Source organism: Mercenaria mercenaria, chromosome 5 (assembly GCF_021730395.1).
Source record: "Mercenaria mercenaria strain notata chromosome 5, MADL_Memer_1, whole genome shotgun sequence".
Lineage (NCBI taxonomy): Eukaryota > Metazoa > Mollusca > Bivalvia > Venerida > Veneridae > Mercenaria > Mercenaria mercenaria.
The window spans coordinates 55,754,438-55,775,854 of record NC_069365.1 but is presented as its reverse complement, the minus strand read 5'-3'; the positions used below and the strand labels follow the sequence as shown (position 1 = coordinate 55,775,854).

Below are 21,417 nucleotides of genomic sequence, written 5' to 3'. Positions count from 1 at the left end.
CCCCCAATTGTGACCTTGACCTTTGAGCTAGGGGTCCGGGATTTGCGCATGACACGTCGTCTCATCATGGGGAACACTTGTGCTAAGTGATATTAAAATCCCTTAATGAATGTCAGAGTTATGGACCGGACACGAAACAGACCCTGTTCATGCTATGTTAACATTTGACTGTTTAGTGTGACCTTGACCTTTGAGCTAGGGGTCTGAAAGTTGTGCATGACACATCGTCTTATTATGAGGTACATTTCTGCCAAGTAATATTAAAATCCCTTCATAGATGGGAGAGTTATGGACCGGACAGGAAAAAAGCCTTGTTGACCTTTGACCTCCAATTGTGACCTTGACCTTTAAGCTAGGGGTCCAGGTTTTGCGCATGACACGTCGTCTCCTCATGGGGAACATTTGTGCCAAGTAATATTAAAATCTCTTCATGGATGGGAGAGTTATGGACCGGACAGGAAAAAAGCCCTGTTGACCTTTGACCTCCAATTGTGACCTTGACCTTTGAGCTAAGGGTCCGGGATTTGCGCATGACACATCATCTCATCATGGGGAACATTTGTGCCAAGTAATACTAAAATCCCTTCAAGGATGGGAGAGTTGTGGACCGGACAGGAAAAAAGCCCTGTTGACCTTTGACCTCCAATTGTGACCTTGACCTTTGAGCTAGGGGTCCGGGTTTTGCGCATGACACGTCGTCTCATCATGGGGAACATTTGTGCCAAGTAATATTAAAATCCCTTCATGGGTGACAGAGTTATGGACCGGACACGAAATTGCGGACGGACGGACGGACGGACGGACAGACGGACGGACGGACGGAATGACGGAAAAGTGCATTCCTATAGTCCCCGAAACTGGTTTTCAACCAGTAGGGGACTAATAAAGTCTAAATTATATATTACATGTACATATTACCTATATTGTTTTTCCTTATCATCTGCAAACGCATATATTTGTGAATTACACACATTTTTAATGTTAGTATTTTATAGTTCAATTTTTTTCTGGAAAGTAAAAGATGTTTTGCTTTACTACACACGCGAGCCTAAAGATTTCATTTATATTGATATCCTTAGGACACCGGGCACGTTTTCATGCAATCTCGCCCGGCATAGGTATGTGTTTGACAACAAAGAAAATGATCTCAGTCGATCCTAAGCTATTCCCGGAAGTAAAGGAAATGAAAGTAGACAGGCTTAATTTGAAAACCAAAGTCGAATTTGCGTTGGTCGATAGTCAGGGGTCACGCGCAGGGGTCACCCCTTAAAATGTATGCGCGTGGACATTTTTTTTTTTTTTTTTGCTAATTAGAGTATATTTTCACCCATTTCTGACGATTTGAAATGCCTGGGCTTTAGCACGACATGTCAGCTTTTCATTTACGAAAACATATTTGATCTCAGAATAAACACAAATCCCACAGGAGTCCGTAACGGAGCAAGTGTATATGGAGATTTTTGGAACTTCGTCAAATCGTTCAAAAAGGACGTTTTTGATGTTGTCTGAAATTGTCAGTGTATGCCTCTGATGTAAGATATTTCCATATTTGAGAGCTTCAGACTTAGATATTTCAGAAAACATTCAAAATGAATTTCGTATAATAAATGTTGACTCTACTGAATCGTGAAAGGGCCCTCAGACGCTAATACATTTTATTAAGTTACATGTGCGGAATTGATATATCTCTATAAAGGGAACGTTACCAAAGATACAACGTGATATATACGAGCTATATGCTTATAACTAAGTTTAAATCGTTGCCGTTTTTAATAAGTTACCAATAATCGTCTATGCAAAAACAAAGTATGAAGGCTTGGTTCTTAACCCTTATCATGCTTTGCACGACTGATTCTGCCTTTGCGACCAGTGTAGATCATGATCTGCACTGCTTGCAATTCAGTTAGTATCGTTTTGGTAAGCACCCCTTTTAACGGTTAATGGTACTGTCCAAATTGAAAGATGGACAAGTTTATCGTAGAAATTTAGCAGGGTAAGGGTTAATCATTAAAACATAACACGGACACACAGAACAGTTTATAATGGAATTGATTACGGTCCTCTGGATTGGCTGACACTAAGCTACTGCGTCCTAGTACCTTTTAATCCTCTTAATAGTCACTATATCATATGAGCCGTGCCATGAGAAAACCAACATAGTGGGTTTGCGACCAGCATGGATCCAGACCAGCCTGCGCATCCGCGCAGTCTGATCAGGATCCATGCTGTTCGCTTTCAAAACCTATAGCAATTAGAGAAGCTATTAGCGAACAGCATGGATCCTGACCAGACTGCGCGGATGCGCAGGCTGGTCTGGATCCATTCTGGTCGCAAACCAACTATGTTGGTTTTCTCATGGCACGGCTCATATTATTATCATTGTAATTCACGATAAAAGATTTTCCGGCCTTCAAGTGTTACTTTATAAAAATACAATTAACGTATTGTTATAAGTAAAGATATTTGTTAGAGTAGAATAAAACTCTTCAGGAGTTGTATATAAATTGTTCACGTTTCTGCTAGGCAAAGCTGTCACATTAAAGTTATGTTTATAAACGCGTTTAGAGTTGTACATTCTGGATATGTATTATTAGCATGCTTCATCTTGAACTGGCAGAGAAACCTGTTTGCATATCACGATTTGATTATGATCTAAAGATCATTGAAACGTTTCATGAAATGGACCAGAAAATCAAAAGAGCTGAAGAAGAATTACGAAGGCAACGGCAGCTTATTGACAGATTTTCTGCTGAAAGTGAATTATTAACTTTTGCGTAACTGTAATTACGTATTGGATTATATATTTTGAATCCTTAAATCTGTTTAAGATTATATCGGCTTAATTGATATGATAATTGAAATACGAAAATCTTCCAAAAGTTCGGCTATGGTGTGTGTATTGAAAAAAAAGCATGACTCTCTAAGAGTCGATAAATGAAGATTTGTGCACAATAAGAATGTTTCTAAAGAATTTTCATAGTAATTTAAAAAGAGTTTGTTTTGAAATAATACTCATATGTTCGTTTAGAACGTTAAACATTATTTTAGTACAATTAAAAATGTCATTTGATTTATATAACATCGTTAAACAATATACACTCCATACAAATTTGCAAAAGAAACTTTCAAATAAATAAAAGCTATGAGCATGTATGTGTAATGAGCGAGGAACACGTCTGACATTGTAACGTTTAGTATAAAACTTAGGGCTATTTTTCTGCATGATAAAAATGATACTCCAAACTTCGTACAGTTTTATCCGAAAGCTGTATGGCTGTAATTCGTTTAGGTTTCTTTCTTTATAGGAAGTGGTTCAGTGTATGTTAGATGGGGCCGGAACATATGTCCAGAACATGCAGCAGCTATATATAACGGTATACGTTATATTTACTGATCCTTTTGTCTGTCCAGTTTGAGAATCGGGAATTAATAGGTTCGGGTATGGTGTGTGATATCCAAAGATCACTGATCCTCTAACTTTTATTCATGTTTGAAGCTGTCAGACACCTGCAAAAATCAGGTTGATACTGATAAAAAATCCCTGATTAATTAATTAAAGTAACTGAGTGATATACTAGTATTATACTAAAATGCTTTTTGTTTGAGAAACTACGTTTAATTCAATTGATTAAGTAAAATAGTAATAAATTATACTTTTTGGCTTCTTAGTCATTTTTGTTTTACTCAGTTGTCTAACCTTTTAGCAAAACTGATACCTACATTCAGGAGTTAGAATTGATTTTTCAGTAAACCCATGTGCATCTTAAAGTTATGCTACAATACTCGATGAAACGCCATGAGCTTATACATCTACCATAACTTATTAATATACTCCATTACTATTCTGAAATAATAAAAAAAACTACACACCACTGCAATTTTCTTAGACCGATAACTTTACAACGAGAAAAAGTAAAGTTTCTACATAATAAAGTGTATATCATCTTTTTCTAACAATACAGTTCATTTTGAAATGGCTTTGAGTCTAGACAAAAAGGGTGTTAAATAAAATGAACGAATATTAAATTTTACGCCCTTTGTGGGATTTGCCAAGGTGTAAATTTATGACAAAAGATGCAAGTCTATATTTTATAATGTTTATACTGTTTCAACATCAATTGTATTGTCTACATGTATGGTAGATTTTACAACCTGTCTTTGCTTTAATTGTACTTTAATGACTTTATTTGACAGTTATTTTTTTCATACGTCGATTGGCAGAGTGTTGATTTATATTGTATTTGTTTTTTTTAAATTATAAGCTTCTTCGACACAGGTTGGTGCGACGTTATAAAACTTCAAATGATTTCAATTGAGAATGCAGGAAGCAACTTTAGGTAAAACTAGGAGAGTAATGCGGCTGTTTCGTATAGCATGTAGGTGGGATCCCCGTTCTGCCTATTTTAATTAACATAACATAAAATCATGTATGTGGAGATACCAGACAAACATAATTAATATATGTATATACAATCGAAGTATACAACGAAACCCCAAAACACCGATTTCTGGGTTGAAATTGGTCAGGTACACGGGTTGTAAAATAAATGATTGTTATTTGTAAAAAGAATAAAATCTGAAAAGTAGATCCCTCGGAAGCACCGAAAACAAGGCAAATAGTGAAAATTGCAGACTCGGTTTGATTGAGTCTGTTCATGAGCAGTAATGGAAAATGCAACACTGCCCACGCCCCCTAGCACCGGCGTAAGCCATATTAATCAAACACAGTGACTGTTAATATTCAATGTTTAGATATAATATAAAATGTGAAAGGAAATATGTCGTAAACCACTTACTGCTCGTCTCAACACGCAAAGGGCGTAAACCTGAATATTCGTTTTACGTAATCATGTTAATAGGGATATAACCTAAACCTTTTGAAGATAGAAAGACATTAAATAAATCTAGAAATTGAGTTCTATGCCCTTCAAATAACAAAAAAAATGATTTTATAAATGTGAAATTTATTAAAGTTGTGTTTATATCAATAACTGGAGTTTTAATATTGAATTGAAAGCTGTGACTACAAAGATCGACAACTCTTACCCTAGGCAAATACATTCAAGTAGAGATATCTATTAGTTTACATACATTACAATTACACAATTGAGTGGAAATATGGGGTTTTAGACACAATATCATAATTCTTTCAACAATAAAGACAATTAGAATACATTCTGATCATATTTGTTTGATTTACCCTTAAAACAGCTGCTTCAAATGTTTTTATTAGCTTTTAATAAAATGACAATAAATCACAATTTTATATAGAAGATAATACAGTTTTGCTTGAATGTATGAAAATATCACATTTATAAAGATGTGTGGTAATACCTGTAAAGGTGCAATTATATTGATCTGTACTTCCTATGCCTGTACTTAGGCTATTAGTAAAAAACAGTTCTGACTAACCTAAATATCATATTAACATTCGTTATACTTTAATAAAATATGATAAGTATCTTTGTACTGTATCACTTTTGTAGCAATGATTCAGTTTAAGCATTTACGTTTTCTCGTTGTGAAATGATCGCTCTTAACAAATTGCCGTGGTGCGCAATTTATTTAGCATATATATTAAAGCTGTATAATAGAACAAAGGTTTTTCGACAGCTTCAAAAACAAAATTACTGGTAACACAGACATACATATATGATATGACATTTAACATTACAATCTCGATAAGATAAAAAGCAGTATGTACGAGTAACATACTAGTAGGTTACCTTAAAGTGTTATTTAACCACAAAATTTTAAAAGTATGTATGTCTGCATGAAAATATATTTTATTACTGACATAAATAGAACTGATAACTTACATTTGACACTAGACTATATTTCTATCAGGTTACGTCGCTGGAAAGAAATTCGATGACAAAGGTGGTGGGAGCGATTCCTTGTGTCTTCCCTCTGATCCAGTTTGGTCGAACTATAGTGACGGGGATGACAGAAACAGAGGATTCATTTACGGGACAGAGTTTGACGAGGAGGGTACCGATATATTTGGTTACTCGGTTCTTCAACAAGACGTCCCATGTGTCGTCTGCAAAACCCACAAGTCAGCACTTGTCATGGTCCCGGCAAGAGCCAAATGCTATCCTGGTTGGAAAGAAGAATATAGTGGATATCTCATGTCGGCTTACCGTTCTCATCCGGGTCCTCATAACCATATCTGTGTGGACAGTGATCCAGAGTTCATACCACGCGGTAGCAATAATGATAATGAACATATTTTATATCTCATGGAAGCACGATGTGGTTCATTGCCTTGTCCGCCTTACGTTCAAGGAAGAGAGCTTCCCTGTGTTGTCTGTTCTGCCTAACTACTACATCCTAACCTTCACATTAGATACCACTACATAAAAGTGAATGTCACTACTAAACTGAAAAATGCTTATCTTATTAAAGAAGTGGCACTATAATTGACATTGTGCAGTGAGAAAAATCTGTAGTTGTCAATGAGAGTAAATTTTAGCTTCTTTAAAATTTGTCGTGTGTGTTTAAAATTGCAACATGTACCAACAATTCAATTGCATCGTAACATAACAAATTAAAACCAAACTGAGTACAAAGTTACTTCATCTTGAAACATCAGAGCTAGCTGTGAACTCTACCTACTTGAAGGGCCAATCGGTTACAATTTTGAGCTTTGATTTTACCTATCGTTTAGTTTGTTTCTGTTATTAGTAAAGAGAAAGATAATCAGCTCCGCACATAGGAACATATTAGAATATGCAAAATGTATTTTTGAAAACTTAAAAAATAGCAGGTAGCAGGCTACTTTCGAATCAGTGAGAGTTTAATTAACGCATCAAATCGGTCGCTTTCCATTGACAAGTATTATTACATTAGCAGCGTGACGTATTTTATCACACTTGACCGGCTTAACGCAGTTTTTGCCCGAAATCCAACGCCTTCTAGTTCATTGTTTTTCATCATGAATTTAAATACAGTCTTCACATCAAGGTTCGTCGAAGTAGATGTCCTTGGACTCTAAATATACAACGATATGACACACCTTTGGAATAATCCCTTTTCTAGAAATAGATAGCATATGCTACTTGATACTTAAATGTGCGTGTAAGAGTTGACAGTCTGTGGTAGATTATCTGATGAACTTTTTTATCATTCAAAGATTAGTAAATCATTCTTTGTCTCTGATATTTCTTTAACCACATAAATACTTCTAACTAGATAGTTTAGTTGTCGAAGCTGCCCCTTAAGGCGTCGTTACTAAACGTTATTTCACATTGGTGTTCAGTTTAGAATAACACAAATTGAGATAAAATACGAGGACAAAACATTTAAAATTGAATATCTTATTCAAAATTGAAATGTATTACGTTATACGATTTATTGTGTGTATGTGCATGTAGCTTAAAATGTCAGCTGCGAATATTTAGCACATAGCATCATAAATGTTGTGAGTCATAATTTTGAGGTAAATTTGAACGAACTAGTTGTGATTTTACTGCAAACGAATTCACTTTTGACGATCTTTCCCCTGATACATCGTAGATGGCAGACACTTTGCTTTGCAACGTGTTGTACCTTTAATAGCTTGATTTACATGAAAACGTGAATTAATTGTATTAAAAAAACACAAATGTCTGTATAGCATTTCTCGAAAATAAGAAAAGAAATGTCAAGATTTCTTTGATCTTAACCTTTAGCCTGCTGGCGGCAAGTAGTTTTGCCTTTGCGACCAGTGCAGACCAAGATCGTACAGGCTGATCATAGACACTATATTTTCAGTGAACACCCCTTTGAATCATATGTGGCACTGCCAAAACTCAATGATGGACCGGCCCATTTTAAAAATTTAACAGGGTAAAGGTTAAGATGTAGCAGCGTAGATTTAAATACTTATTTATTCTAAAGATGATCATAAGATCTAATTAATACTGCAATACTGAAGCACACATTGCTGCCATATTGCATATCCCTCATGGGACCTTGACCGTTACTTAAAAATATTGCTTGGAATTTAGCACATCGTTAGATCAACATGTTGTTAATAAAATAAACACCTGGAAAAATGTTAAGCACCCCTAATATTTTGGTCTAATGTACATTAGAAATCAACGCGTCTGACATTTTCTTTTTGCAGTTGGCACGGATAATATTCCGTAGATAGGATTTAAAGCTTTGACAATAATTGCAATAATTGTACACGTAGATATAGGCGAGAATATCGTGCATCACGTGCTTTTCACAAAAAGCAGTATTCTTATGCAACATAATCGCGTATATGTAATGCATATTTCCTTGCTATTTCGGATAGTTCAGCCATAGTAACGTACATATGGTCAGAAGACGACTATCGGAAGCGCAAATGTGGCAAAAATGTTCGGGATGCATTCGACGGAAATGTCTTTCAAAGCATAATTGTACACGTAGATATAGGCGAGAATATCGTGCATCACGTGCTTTTCACAAAAAGCAGTATTGTTATGCAACATAGTCGCGTATATGTAATGCATATTTCCTTGCTATTTCGGATAGTTCAGATAGAGTAACGTAAATATGGTCAGAAGACGACTATCGGAAGCGCAAAGATGGCAAAAACTTTCGGGATGCATTCGACGGAAATGTCTTTCAAAGCAATAGGGCGTTAACTAGGCTGCCACTACACTGTTGTCATAAGGTTGATAAGGAAGCACAGTCAGACGAATGATGTCAAGGATCTGCCATGGTCAGGGAGACGTGGTCCGGTTAGTGCGACGACAACCCTTTTCTACGAGTACACGTGTTCAGCCTCAATCATTATTGCTACCTCATCGACGCTTATCTCTGGAAAAGAAATCGCCTAAGGGCGGCTAGACTAGCCTCCCGAAGAGTGATTAAGCGTCCTCTGCTAACAAATGAGCATCAAAGAACGCGTTTGCGATGGTGTTTGTCGAGACGAGGTTGGAATTTGAGGGCATGGCGGCGAATCCAATGGTCGGATGAGAGCAGGTTTTGCTGCATGTTACAGATGGCCGAATGAGAGTCTGGCGACACAGCTTACACACCAAGAAACATCTAGCCAACGGTTCCTTGCGGCGGAGGTTCTGTAATGATGTGGGGATGCGTATCACATGACGACAAGATGGACTTGGTGACCATACAAGGCAGATTGACAGGTGAACGTTACATTAAAGACGTCCTCGAGCCGACAGTTCTGCCTCATTTTGAGAACCATCCACTTGCCACTAGGTCTGTGTACATGGACGACCACGCTAGACCCAACCGTTCTTTGGCAGTGACGGCCTGTCTCCAACGTAATGCAATTGAGACTTTGCCCTGGCCAGCTAGAAGCCCAGATTTGAATCCGCTGGAGCATATCTGGGGTATTTTTGGGCGTCGGATACAGAAAATGGACCCTCCTGCACAGAATCTTGACGAACTGGAAGCAGCTTTGCATCGCGATTGGCGACAGCTGACCATTCACCATCGTACCCTCGCGTTTTTATCATCGTGCCATCGCGTTATCACCATCGTACCATCGTGGTTTCACCATCGTACCATCGCTTTTTCATCATCGTACCATCGCCTTCCGCTTAGAAATTCGTAGTCCCGTACATTTGTATTTTTGTCAACTATAGATGAATGTATCTCAATGTATTTTGTGAGAAGAAATTTACCATTTAGATTCTGCTGTATTGCAAACTGTTTTTACAAAATGTTCAGTGCTCAGTTCATTAAAACTGTAAACTTTTCAAGGCCACGTCCTTTGTATTTTATGTACGCATGAAAGTAAACAAAAAGCTTGGTGTAATAGTCACATGGTATTATTTAAACTCAGCTTATTCTTGTTAGGATGTAGAAGGTACATAGTGCAATGTGAAAATGAGATTGTATCAAGCCTGTATTGTACTGACACATATATATTGTACTACACTGTATCACTGCGCATGACCACCGGAAGGCGATGGTACGATGGTGAAAATGTGATGGTGATAACGCGATGGTACGATGGTGAAAATGCGACGGTACGATGATGAAAATGCGATGACACGATGGTGAAAACGCGATGGTACGATGATGAAAACGCGATGGTACGATGATACGATGATGAAAACGCGATGGTACGATAATGAAAACGCGATATTACATCGACATTTCACCATCGTACCATCGCACCATCGCGATTTCATCATCGTGCCATCGCGTTTTCACCATCGTACCATCGTTGTTTTATCATCGTGCCATCGCGTTTCGTCATCGTACCATCGTGCATCGCGGTTTAGTATTAAATGAAAGTCACGATTGTCCAAATGGAACACTGTAAGTAACAGATATATTATATTTACTTCATGATCCAGAGCTAAACAAGGGGCTAGAGGGCTAGTGGGCGTTGATGATAGCTTGCACGTCCACTACCGTCCATGAACAGGCTCAATCAAACCGAGCCTGCAACATTTTCGTTTATGTCGTGTGGGGAGTCCTGTGGTTTTCCACATTTTTTATTTGATCACGAGTCTGATCGTTGCATACAATAATATATCGCCTCGGTCAATATCGCCCTCTTCCGGCGAATATCATATCCAATGGCTCAAGAGTCAATAATTGTATAATATATATAAGTATACTGACAATTATTTTGTAGAGTAATATACATGTTTCATATGCTATTCAAGTCTACTGCTATTTCATGTTTTATGCATTTAAAAAAAAGATGTTACTCATTCTAATATGGAAAATTGATGCATATGTCCGTTAAAACAGTTTATGTCAAATTGACATATTATTTGGCGCCATAGTATTATCACCATGATAAAACGTGTCTCGACTCTATTCTCCACAATATTCTGCATTCGATCTACTAAGTGTAGCATCTTTTTATCCTCTATATCAAAATTAACCAGTATCACAAAGACTTTTTACAAGTTCATTACCTTTGTTATACCTTCAACTTCAGAACACTGGAAGCGTTACGGGAAAAGCTTAAGCAATATCCTTCAAGTTTTAGTGTAGCAAGTGACATCAGGGCGGTATCAAATGGTGAAAAAATCAAATTAAAGGATAAACTCCTTCTCGAATTGTGTTCAACTTTAAATGAATTTAGTACATCAATGGAAAAGGTTAGGGTTTTGAACTTATTATCATTTCTTTACTTTGATCTTGGAGACCGCAAAAACGCTAATAAGTACAACTGCGAAGTTCTACAGGAAAGTCCCAACAATATAATTGCTTTGACCAACAATGCATGGTTTTCATTTAAAGACAGGAAAAACGTGAATGTGTGTGAGGCAACCCTGAAACGCCTGAAAACTCTTAAATCAGACAAGTTAGCTTATGTAGTAGCAAAAGCATAGATGACATTTACGTATTCGAGGTTTGGTGTCAAACAGTATCACAATGCTGTCTCATTATTCGGCGAAATCGCAGAAGACATGCATCACATTTTAAGAGAGAGAACGCAGGAATCTAAGCAAAATTCTCCCGGCGGTGAAAATGTTAAGAAATGTGATTCTGTAATGGAACTGAAATGTGTTTGGACATACGGCTACGTCATGACTTTGCGGAGACTATTGCATGTAAGCAGAAGATATAGATGTTATTAAGAAACGTCACTGTTCTGTTTTTCAATTATACGGTGAAATTCTTGAACTGGAAGACAAGTCAGAATGTATACAAAGATACAAGGCAAGAGCCTTGGTAGAAGCAGGCTTACTAGCATATGGGGTTGAAAGAAATAAAGTTTTATTTCCACGAGGAATGAAATGTCTTTTACCAAGAAATTTTTCTATATTTATGCCCACGTACATGTACTTTGACACTGCGCTCAAATTATTTCCAGATGATGTGTTTGTTTTGGAGAGAAGCGGGAGATATTTTCGGTATGTTGATGACATCGAAAGGTCTATTCTGTTGCTAACTAAAGCACTTGAGATAAAAGGCACATCGTTCAGTTACCAACATCTTGCTATATCGTACATACGAATGCTTGAATACAATCCAACCAAGTTGAGACATATGGTAAAGTCAACAAATCAAACAAACATTCAGAATATACTTTCGTTTCATCAGCAGACATCTGAATCCCCGTTCGCAGGTCATTCAGTAAATGAAAAGCGTGATAACTGGGGCCAAGACATATTGTCATTGACGACAGGACTGGCCACGGAATGTAATGTTTCAGATGATCGCCAATTACAAACATTACCGTTTGAAAATGATTTAGCACAAGGAAGTACAAACAGTCCGATATCTAATATATCCAGCCTGAAGAATGACACAATATACACTCGAGCACCAGTACAATGTAACGAACAATCTGCACACACACTACAAAGAAAATATACTCATACAAATACAAACATACAATGTGAACTGAATCCAATGGCGAAAACATTTTTTCCGAAGAGAGAGTATAAGCTAAAAGAAAATTTTCCGTCACAGCAACAAAGTGCAGAAACGCATATAATTTATCAAAGACCCAAACAAAACCGTGAATCAGGTTTTAACACTGGGAATGAAAAAGGAATAGATGGTCGATTTCATAGACATTATGTAAAACAGAACAATGGCTTTTACAAGATGTCTTCGAACGGCCAAAATGTTAGACAAAGAAACATGTATCATACCAAGCAGCATAGTGACAAGCCAAAGTTAGATTATGTAGTGAAGTGCCTCCGATATCCGAAACATATTAACAGTTACTATGAAAAACATAAAGATGTGATAGATATTATCATCTCACACCTTGACAAATCTGCAAGAATTTCATCAAACACGGCAGCACTTTATTGCAAGGCTGTACTCTATCGCCAGATAAAACAAAGTGACAAAGCGTTAGAAGTCTTAGAAAGTCTAATGCAAAATGAGGATGATCTTGTGCTCTAGCGTTTAGTTAGCAAATGCCTATGAACTGGCTGCCTTTTGTATAAGTAACATCTTAGATAACCACGAGAAGAAAGAGCCAAACAGCTGATAGACGACAGGTTATTCTACATGAAAAGTTCAATAGAAATTGAGTGCAATATTGTTGCGAAACATCCGTTTCCGATGAGCAGTATGAGCTTTTTATTCTTTCAAACCTCAAAGACGAGGGACAAGGAAGGAATCTGATGATGATGTTGAATAATCTAGGGCTTCGCGCAATATTTAACGCAGACAGCACGAGCATTCTGCCTGGAAATCCTGAAGTTGAAGGTATAACAAAGGTAATGAACTTGTCAAAAGCCTTTGTGATACTGGTTAATTTTGATATAGAGGATAAAAGATGCTACACTTAGTAGATCGAATGCAGAATATTGTGGAGAATAGAGTTGAGACAAGTTTTATCATGGTGATAATACTATGGCGCCAAATAATATGTCAATTTGACATAAACTGTTTTAACGGGCATATGCATCAATTTTCCATATTAGAATGAGTAACATCTTTTTTTTAAATGCACAAAACATGAAATAGCAGTGGACTTGAATAGCATATGAAACATGTATATTACTCTACAAAATAATTGCCAGTATACTTATATATATTATACAATTATTGACTCTTGAGCCATTGGATATGATATTCGCCGGAAGAGGGCGATATTGACCGAGGCGATATCATACTATATGCAACGATCAGACTCGTGTTCAAATAAAAAATGTGGAAAACCACAGGCTTCCCCACACGACATAAACGAAAATGTTGCAGGCTCGGTTTAGCAGAACAAGCATATATTTTGTCTTTGTTAATCTTAATATACCAAAGTATTTTCCATACATTAATACTAGAGATTATTAAGTACTGCTACTTTGGCCCTTTGCATGGTTTGACTTGATATGAAAAATGAATGCAAATCTGACTAACACATAATTTAGGTAGCTAACACGCTTGACTGTCAATTTAGAGGTCCGGGGTTCGAATCCCGGTCCAGGCACTGGAAATTTCTGAGATGCTCTTGAGTGTCTATCAACTAACCAAGAGGCCTGTACTGGTTCTTCCCAGGAAAGACTGTATCTGAAAGGATTTCTCTCTATCTGTTCTGGAGGCTTTATCTCACTCTGTCCCTTTGATCAGATCGCTCTGTGTCTGTACTAGTTGAGGATGACTTTCGCGCCCTGTCTGGCTGCGTTTGCTCTATGTAAAGCGCCCTTGAACGTGTTGATACGGTGGCACAGAGGTGACATACACTACTCTTTTATTTTAATTGCACTTCTCGTTTTTTATGTCGTTCCCACGAGATACGAACTCGAGGGAACGTCTTAGTATGTCGTGGTAACGAGTTATTAAGTCGTGGGAACGACATAAAAAAAGAGAAGTGCAATTTAAAAAAAAAAGTATTGCATTGAAAAAAATGAGTAGCGCAATAAAAAAAAGAGTAGTGTAATAAAAAAAATAGTACAATAAAAAAAAGAGTAGAGCATGCTAGTTATGTCGAGGAAACGACTTACTAGCTCGTGGGAACGAATTAGCTATGTCACGGGAACGACTTACTATCTCCTTCCTTTTAAAGTAAACCCTGGGAGGGAAAATACCAAGGTCCCTTCTGGGGCTCGAACCCCAGACCTCGTGATCCTAGGATGGACACTCAATCACGTCGCTAATGGGTTAACCCTTTAGCAACATGGTTGAGTTTCCGCCTACAGATCTCGAGGTCCGGGGTTCGAGCCTCGGTAGGGACCTTGGTATTTTCTCTCCAAGGATTTACTTTAATGGTTTCAGAAGTGGGATGACCCTTCTGAGAAAAGTAGCCTACCAGATGAAGTAATTTTCGGTGCTGGTATGGATATTGACTACTCTGGAGGAGTAAGCTCCTTTATGGTAGATATGTTTAAAGATGCTTTTGTAAGCATGAACATGGTGACCACAAGGGGTGAGGCTGATGCTGTTTAGGGCCTCGGTAATGCAGTCATGTTCAGTGCCTGCTGAGTGCAGCCAAGTACGCAGTATTTGGTTCAATCCTCCATGTAGGATGAACCAAAAGGGCCTGTTGTGCCGTCCGATCAGTCGTCTGTAAGGCGGACCGTCTGATTGGAAGGATTCATCTAAGCCGTACGTAACTGATGGATCTTTGGGTATGACTGGTGTCTCTGACTATACACTTCTGAGGTCTGGCCCACAGGGTTCTGTCTTGGTACCAGATCTAGGAACCTTAGGGGACAATAGGGGACTGTGTGGTTGGTGGTTCTCAGTAGTGGAGCTGAGTAATGCGCCGAAACAGGATGAGAAATTGCTGTTTGTTTTGGATTGGTAACGAGGTAGGACAGATCGGCATGGTCCGATCTGCTTCTTGCCAGTCCAGCGGCTATGTCAAATCGGTGAAACAATGAACAATTTCTTTTGTTAGATTGGGTTTTATGTCAGTGTGACTTTGGTCAAGATGGCATTCATCTTGGTCTGCTGAAAAGCCTGAAGGAGGAAGCTATTGCACTCAGTCATGGCTTAACCTCTTTGGGACATCGGACTCTGAAATGGATTAATCCAGTGAAGCCTCGTCCAAGAGACCCTAGACGGACGAGAAAGTATGGCCTAGTTTTACTAGTTTTACAAAGTTTTACTAGGACAGGGCAGGCACCGCAATCCCTTGTTACAGAAGAGACCGGAGCTCTGCTTGTACTAGCAGTAAGTGTACCTAGGCCCGCTGTTGGGCAAAGCTCAGGTAGAAGCAACTGTGTCAGGTAAGTGTCAGCAGCTTGTTTGACTAAAGGTTGTTTTATAGTAAGTGTTGGGCTGCTGACCATTCTTGGAGTAGGGACAGTTCTTATGATAGCTAAGGGACCTTGGTATTTTCTCTCCCAAGGTTTACTTTAAAAGGGAAGTTACTTATCATTTATAGCAAATAAATATAATGTATGCATGTAACGCAAAATGTGATTGGTTGACTAACTCGTGGGAACGAGATAGTAAGTCGTTCCCACGACATAGCTTACTCGTTCCCACGAGTTACTAAGTCGTTCCCTCGACAAAGCTAGCACGCACTACTCTTTTTATATTGTACTATTTTCTTTTTTTATTACACGACTCTATGTTTATTGTGCTACTCTTTTTTCAATGCAATACTTTTTTTTAAATTGCACTACTCTTTTTTTTATGTCGTTCCCACGACTTAGTAACTCGTTACCACGACATACTAAGTCGTTCCTTCGAGTTAGTATCTCGTGGGAACGACATAAAAAAAGAGAGGTGCAATTAAAAAAAGAATAGTGCATGTCACCTCTGTGTCACCGTATGTTTATCATGAAAAGGGCGCTATATAAATCTGGTATAATAATAATAATAATAAACGTACACGATATGCCTTATAAGGCTAATAAAAATCCGAAAATTTGCTAATCCAACCATTCTTTGTTGTTACTATGTCAGTAAATGTAGAATGAACTTGTCAGCTGGGTTGACAACTTAATACAATTTTTCGGATAAGCACAACCTGCTAAAAACAAGACATAATGTCAGTTGGTAAGTTCTAGTGTCAAACATCAGTAACTCGTACCTTAGATCGCGGTCATGTGATTTGCGCATTCCCAATAGACATTTCTACGGTAGACGCATTAAATGCATTCATAAAGATGAGTACAAGATAGTTTGAAACTAGTATAGATGTGCCAAAAGTGTTGCAAAATGTCAAAGGTGTTACTTTTGTATTTTAAAGAACAGTAACCTCTGTTTACACAATCCGTAACGTCTGCATTCACTTTCGGTAAGATTACTTTACAATGGCTAAATGTATTTACAAAATAGGAATGTCTTTTCATGATTTGAGCTTTTACTAAAAATATTTTCCGCGGACCACACGGTGAAAAGAATAAACACAAATAAGACTCAATGTGTATTTAGGCTAACTTCCAATCTTCTCTACAAGACAATATGCGAGCTTCATCATAGAATTGTTTCATCCAAACTTGTTTCTATATTTTTGCATTAATATTTGATCAACACATTTTTAGACATGAAATACAATTTAAGTTCTAGTTTTTTCACTTTTGAAGATATAATGTAACGCCCTCAAAACTAAAGAATTTTATGCCGCTGACATTACATCTTTGAGCAATCCACATGTCAGAATACCATTCAGTTTGTCTGTTGAGGTAGATTTGTTTTGCGATATGAATGTATATGACTGAAACATTTTTATCATTCGTGGTTAGTATGTCCATAGTTATAAAGTTATCGCTTTATCAAGGATATTTTTGTCATTTTAACTTGTCGGTTATCGTTATTATGATCTTGTTTTGCGTACATACTACTGAAACTAACTCTTTTGATTTTAAGATCCTCTTTTTCTTCCTTCTTCCTTGCCAGTTTCAGGCCTGATCCTTCACTTCTTTTAACTTTGAGACATATATGAGCAAACATAGTTTTCGTGAATGTGGTTAAAGGCTTAGTGTACTTTCGTTGAATGATATGAAAATAAAAGTTTTCATCAGTGGCGTAACCATAGAGTAAACTATGTTGTTTATTTTATACCATTGGATGAAAACAAAATAAGAAAAATATTCATTTTCATCATAAATTTGAAATGTCTGTTCATTATAGTATATATTTGAAACGGTTCAAACATGTTTATTATACTAGTATTAAGAACTTGAGACAACAAAAACAATACGTTTTCTTCTCAAACGAAATTCAGGCCAACATTTGATCTTTAGGAACTGTGCACATTGATACCGTTTATTGTTACAGTTTATTTTCTTACGTGTCTAAATTGTTGTCGTTAGTTGAAACAGTCTCTTCCTTTCAATGCCCTTCACCCATTTTATGTATTGCAATTTTTTGAAAACGTCTTTAAGATGGACAAATAGTTTACTTAACTATTTGTAAGCATTGTACTCTTCAAATGATAAATTGGGCGGTGCATAAGGAAATGAAATAGTTACATAGAAAACAACAGTGAAAATGCACAACTTATGTTTCGCTAAAGTGACAAAGGTACAATGAATAACACTCAAGTGTCTTAATTTTATATAATTAAAAAGTTGGTAATAAATAGAAATATCACGTTTACATATTAAGAATATTTATTTTCTAACATGAAATATATATCGAAGTAGTTAACTTAGATACTATTTAGAATTTTTACACAAAAAAGAAAATGAGAAAGAAAATCACCAGGCGGTAGCTTGACATAACTACATGAATCAATGCTTTTAATCATCTGAGCTGTTATAGCATTGGCAACTTAAAATTTCTTTCCAATGTAATTTATCCTAAGGTTTCTCAATTTGATTTTGCGTACTTTTTGTTATTCAAAGATTAACTCTTAATGTGTGTTGAATGCCCTTTTAACAAAAATGTCTCTGTGTCGCTAGGAGAGAGGTATCCGTGGCCGAGTGGTTAAGCTCGCTGACTTCAAATCACTTGCCCCTCATCGATATGGGTTCGAGCCTCACTCGGAGCGTTGAATTCTTCATGTGAGGAAGCCATCCAGCTGACTTACGGAAGGTCGGTGGTTCTACCCAGGTGCCCGCTCGTGATGAAATAATGCACGGAGGGGCACCTGGAGTCTTCCTCCACCATTAAAGCTGGAAAGTCGCCATGTGACCTATCATGTGTCGGTGCGACATTAAATCCAACCAAAAAAGATAGTGTCGCTAGAAGTGCACCTACTGGAAAAAATCATATTTTAAAACTTCTTTTCCCAAATGAATACAATTCAATCATTTTAATAACTGGCATTGGGGATACCGTCCTTAGCGGTTGTTTAAGCATTGAATTTATCTGTAATCATGAAAACAATTACAACGCAATATTGGGTTGTAGGTTCTATTCAGAGTCACAGACACTTGTGACTCTCCCAACATCTTCCGCCCCTGACAACTGTAAGCCAATATTTATTGCATTGTAACACGTGCTGAGCATAGGTAACGATCATAAAATATGTTTTATTACAATTCCATTATGTTTTGAAATATACTTTTCTACCATCAATGCTCTGTAGAAGGAAATATCGCATCTGTGAAATTGACGCTGAGAACACTTGCTTGTGCTGGACACCGAAACACACCCCCTCCCCCCCCCCCCCCCCCCCCTCCCCGCTCCCACCACCGACCGCATTGTAGGTAGGTTGAGCATTGAAAGTAATAAGGTGCATTTTTACATGCTGAAATTGAAAAAAAAAACCGTTTTATTGACAAACAGGCGTCATGTAGTTTTATATTATATTGAACAAACCACACAGGCCAGCTCCCTTCCCTGGACATACGGAGGACAAGGGAGAGAACCACAATGTGACTCAACAAGCATTACAGTATGCTCATTGTCGTTGCCATAATTTTTAGGCAGAAACTCCGGACGGCTATCCACACATATATGATTATGAGATCCCACATGTTCGTGGTCATTTGTCATAAGATAGCCACTGTATTCAAGTTTCCATCCAGCGTAACAACTTTCTCTCGCAGGAATCATTAGAGTAATAGACTTAAAGGTCTTGCAAACGGCACATGGCATGTCTTGTTGTTCAACAGCGTACGGAAATATTCCTACGTCATCTGACACTGGGTTAATCTCTGTTCCGTACATACGTCCTCTGTAAGGGTCATTTCCATCACTGTAATTAGACCATGTCGGGTCCGAAGGTAGGCATACGGAATCGCTACCACTGCCCTGGTTCTGCCAAAGTTTACCTCCGATATAACCTGTTAATTGAATCACAGAAAATAATGATTTCATTCACAGATGTACAGTTATTTTTTTTGGAAGCAGGCTATTGCCTTTTAAAAATAGTACAACGCGTAATTACTTGTTTTATATTTTACCATTCCTTCATTGTTTTTGAAAATAATCGAACTATTTTGAACTAATGATTTTCTTTTTGACATGTATCTATGGTCAAATTGTTCTAGTAAGATAACCCTCTCAATTCAAAGATGTTAAACAAATACCAAAAAATGGCGAAATAATCTGTCCTTTCTAAGTTAGATGCGAAGAAATAATGGGTTAGAATTGTTCTGTCATATATTGTGACCTATATGTTTTGTCTAAAAGCATCTGTTAGTAGATTGAATTACTACCAACAGTTTATCGAAATAACGGACTACTTGTAGCTCTAAAGTTAGACAATAAGTAGTAAACCTCAATACCATTATATATCAACTCAGCATCAGGGTGGCACGAATTTCTTCCCCATCTTGCATACACAGATCCATGGCCTGTGATAAGAAAGACACACGTATCAATTTCAAAATGTTAACATATTAATAACTATTAAAATCTGTACAGCGGATTTATATGTGTTTAGAGGGAGATCATCTCTTGTACTTTCCCGCAAATAGTACAACAAAGGCGAATGTTATATTCCAGTCACTTTTTCCGAGCTGTTAATACATGGCAAGTGTTGACGGATATTGGTTTCAATGTGCATGAAAACCCCTTTATGAAGACATCAAACATGGGTGTGATAACAATATCATATTCTTCTGCGCAAAATATATTATTTTACAGGTTAGCTATTTGTTTATTTACATTTAAGCTGATGTTTTCCTAAACATAACTGACAATTAGTTCCTCCGAACATGTATGCATTAATGTAGGATTTACGTCAGTGCTCAAATCAGTATATGAATGAATCACTGAGAATATCGTTTATTTGTAGGGATTTATAGCGTGGCAGTGTCACGTTAGGGTGTTATTCAATTGAAGCAGACGTGGCATATCCTTATTGAAGATGTCAGCCATTTTAATACTCCAGATGACCACCATAATGATGCCCCAAAAATGTAACAATTTGATTTCTTATTAGGTGACACGTAATCTATCAGAAACCGTAAATACAACATGTGCTTCATAGTTCAACGATTTTTCTAAACAAAATTGATAAAGGCGAACACAAACATATCAGTATGTTATAAAAAAACAACATTATCATTATGTTAATTAAACGTGTTATAAATTTTTACCGTTATGTTAGAAATACGCCATTGCCTTTTAAAGTGACTATTCAGTTTGGCACAGAAGCAATACCACTTACCGTCAGCAGACACTTTCTCCATTTTGGCGTTAAGTGTTGTCAGATCTACTTGGAATGCTTTAAGTTTTTCTTCAAGTTTCACGAGTGTTCTTATCATTTCAAGATCATAGTCAAACTTACTGCATCGCGGCTCATCGTTAGTGTTAGTGTCAGTCTCCTCGCATAGATAACAGTTAAATTTTACCAGCAATAGCACAAACACGTATTCCAAATGCATATTCTTCGAATTTGTTTTCGTATTTGTATTGTATTTGTAATTTGTGTCCTTCGATGCACAGTTTTTTCTATATATATCAGATTACGCAAGAGTTAAAATTGCCATCTGTCAATAAGAACAGGAAAATTTATGTCTAATTAAACAATCGAATAAAGAATTTGTAAGCTATACTTCCTTGATAAATGAACGATAAAGCTTGTTTTTCAAAAATAGCTTCAATGTTTTAGTCATTCAAAAGGAAAAAAAATACATTGTTTTAATGTTGAATATGTCAATCTGCCTTGCTTACTTAAGATATCAAAATTGTATA

General features: G+C 37.1%; 2 protein-coding genes across 3 annotated transcripts; one reads left to right on the top strand and one right to left on the bottom strand.

Moving 5' to 3' along the window:
- Nucleotides 1-2,421: 2,421 nt before the first annotated feature.
- Nucleotides 2,422-6,574, top strand: LOC123557289 (short-chain collagen C4-like). 2 transcript variants are annotated; one of them, XM_045348692.2, is made up of 3 exons: nt 2,422-2,755; nt 3,306-3,374; nt 5,848-6,574. In XM_045348692.2, the coding sequence occupies exons 1-3, from the start codon at nt 2,596-2,598 to the stop codon at nt 6,321-6,323; spliced, it is 705 nt and encodes a 234-aa protein (XP_045204627.2). In that variant the 5' UTR covers nt 2,422-2,595; the 3' UTR covers nt 6,324-6,574. The 2 variants fall into 2 exon arrangements, with proteins under 2 accessions (XP_045204627.2, XP_045204629.2); XM_045348694.2 differs by having other exon boundaries at nt 2,423-2,780.
- Nucleotides 6,575-19,065: 12,491 nt separating this feature from the next.
- On the bottom strand, nt 19,066-21,295 carry LOC123557287 (uncharacterized). Its single transcript, XM_045348687.2, has 3 exons — nt 20,891-21,295; nt 20,004-20,072; nt 19,066-19,559 (listed from the first exon to the last, which is right to left on the bottom strand). The coding sequence occupies exons 1-3, from the start codon at nt 21,105-21,107 to the stop codon at nt 19,078-19,080; spliced, it is 768 nt and encodes a 255-aa protein (XP_045204622.2). The 5' UTR covers nt 21,108-21,295; the 3' UTR covers nt 19,066-19,077.
- Nucleotides 21,296-21,417: the final 122 nt, after the last annotated feature.

Bases quoted from the DNA above. Each gene is read 5' to 3' on its own strand.
- LOC123557289 (XM_045348692.2), top strand. From the start codon at position 2,596: ATGCTTCATCTTGAACTGGCAGAGAAACCTGTTTGCATATCACGATTT. The intron at 2,756-3,305 runs GTGAATTATTAA...CTTTCTTTATAG, and splicing joins TGACAGATTTTCTGCTGAAA to GAAGTGGTTCAGTGTATGTT. The intron at 3,375-5,847 runs GTATACGTTATA...TATTTCTATCAG, and splicing joins TGCAGCAGCTATATATAACG to GTTACGTCGCTGGAAAGAAA.
- LOC123557287 (XM_045348687.2), bottom strand. From the start codon at position 21,107: ATGCATTTGGAATACGTGTTTGTGCTATTGCTGGTAAAATTTAACTGT. The intron at 20,073-20,890 runs GTAAGTGGTATT...TTCTTATCACAG, and splicing joins GGAGAAAGTGTCTGCTGACG to GCCATGGATCTGTGTATGCA. The intron at 19,560-20,003 runs GTATTGAGGTTT...TTCAATTAACAG, and splicing joins TGCTGAGTTGATATATAATG to GTTATATCGGAGGTAAACTT.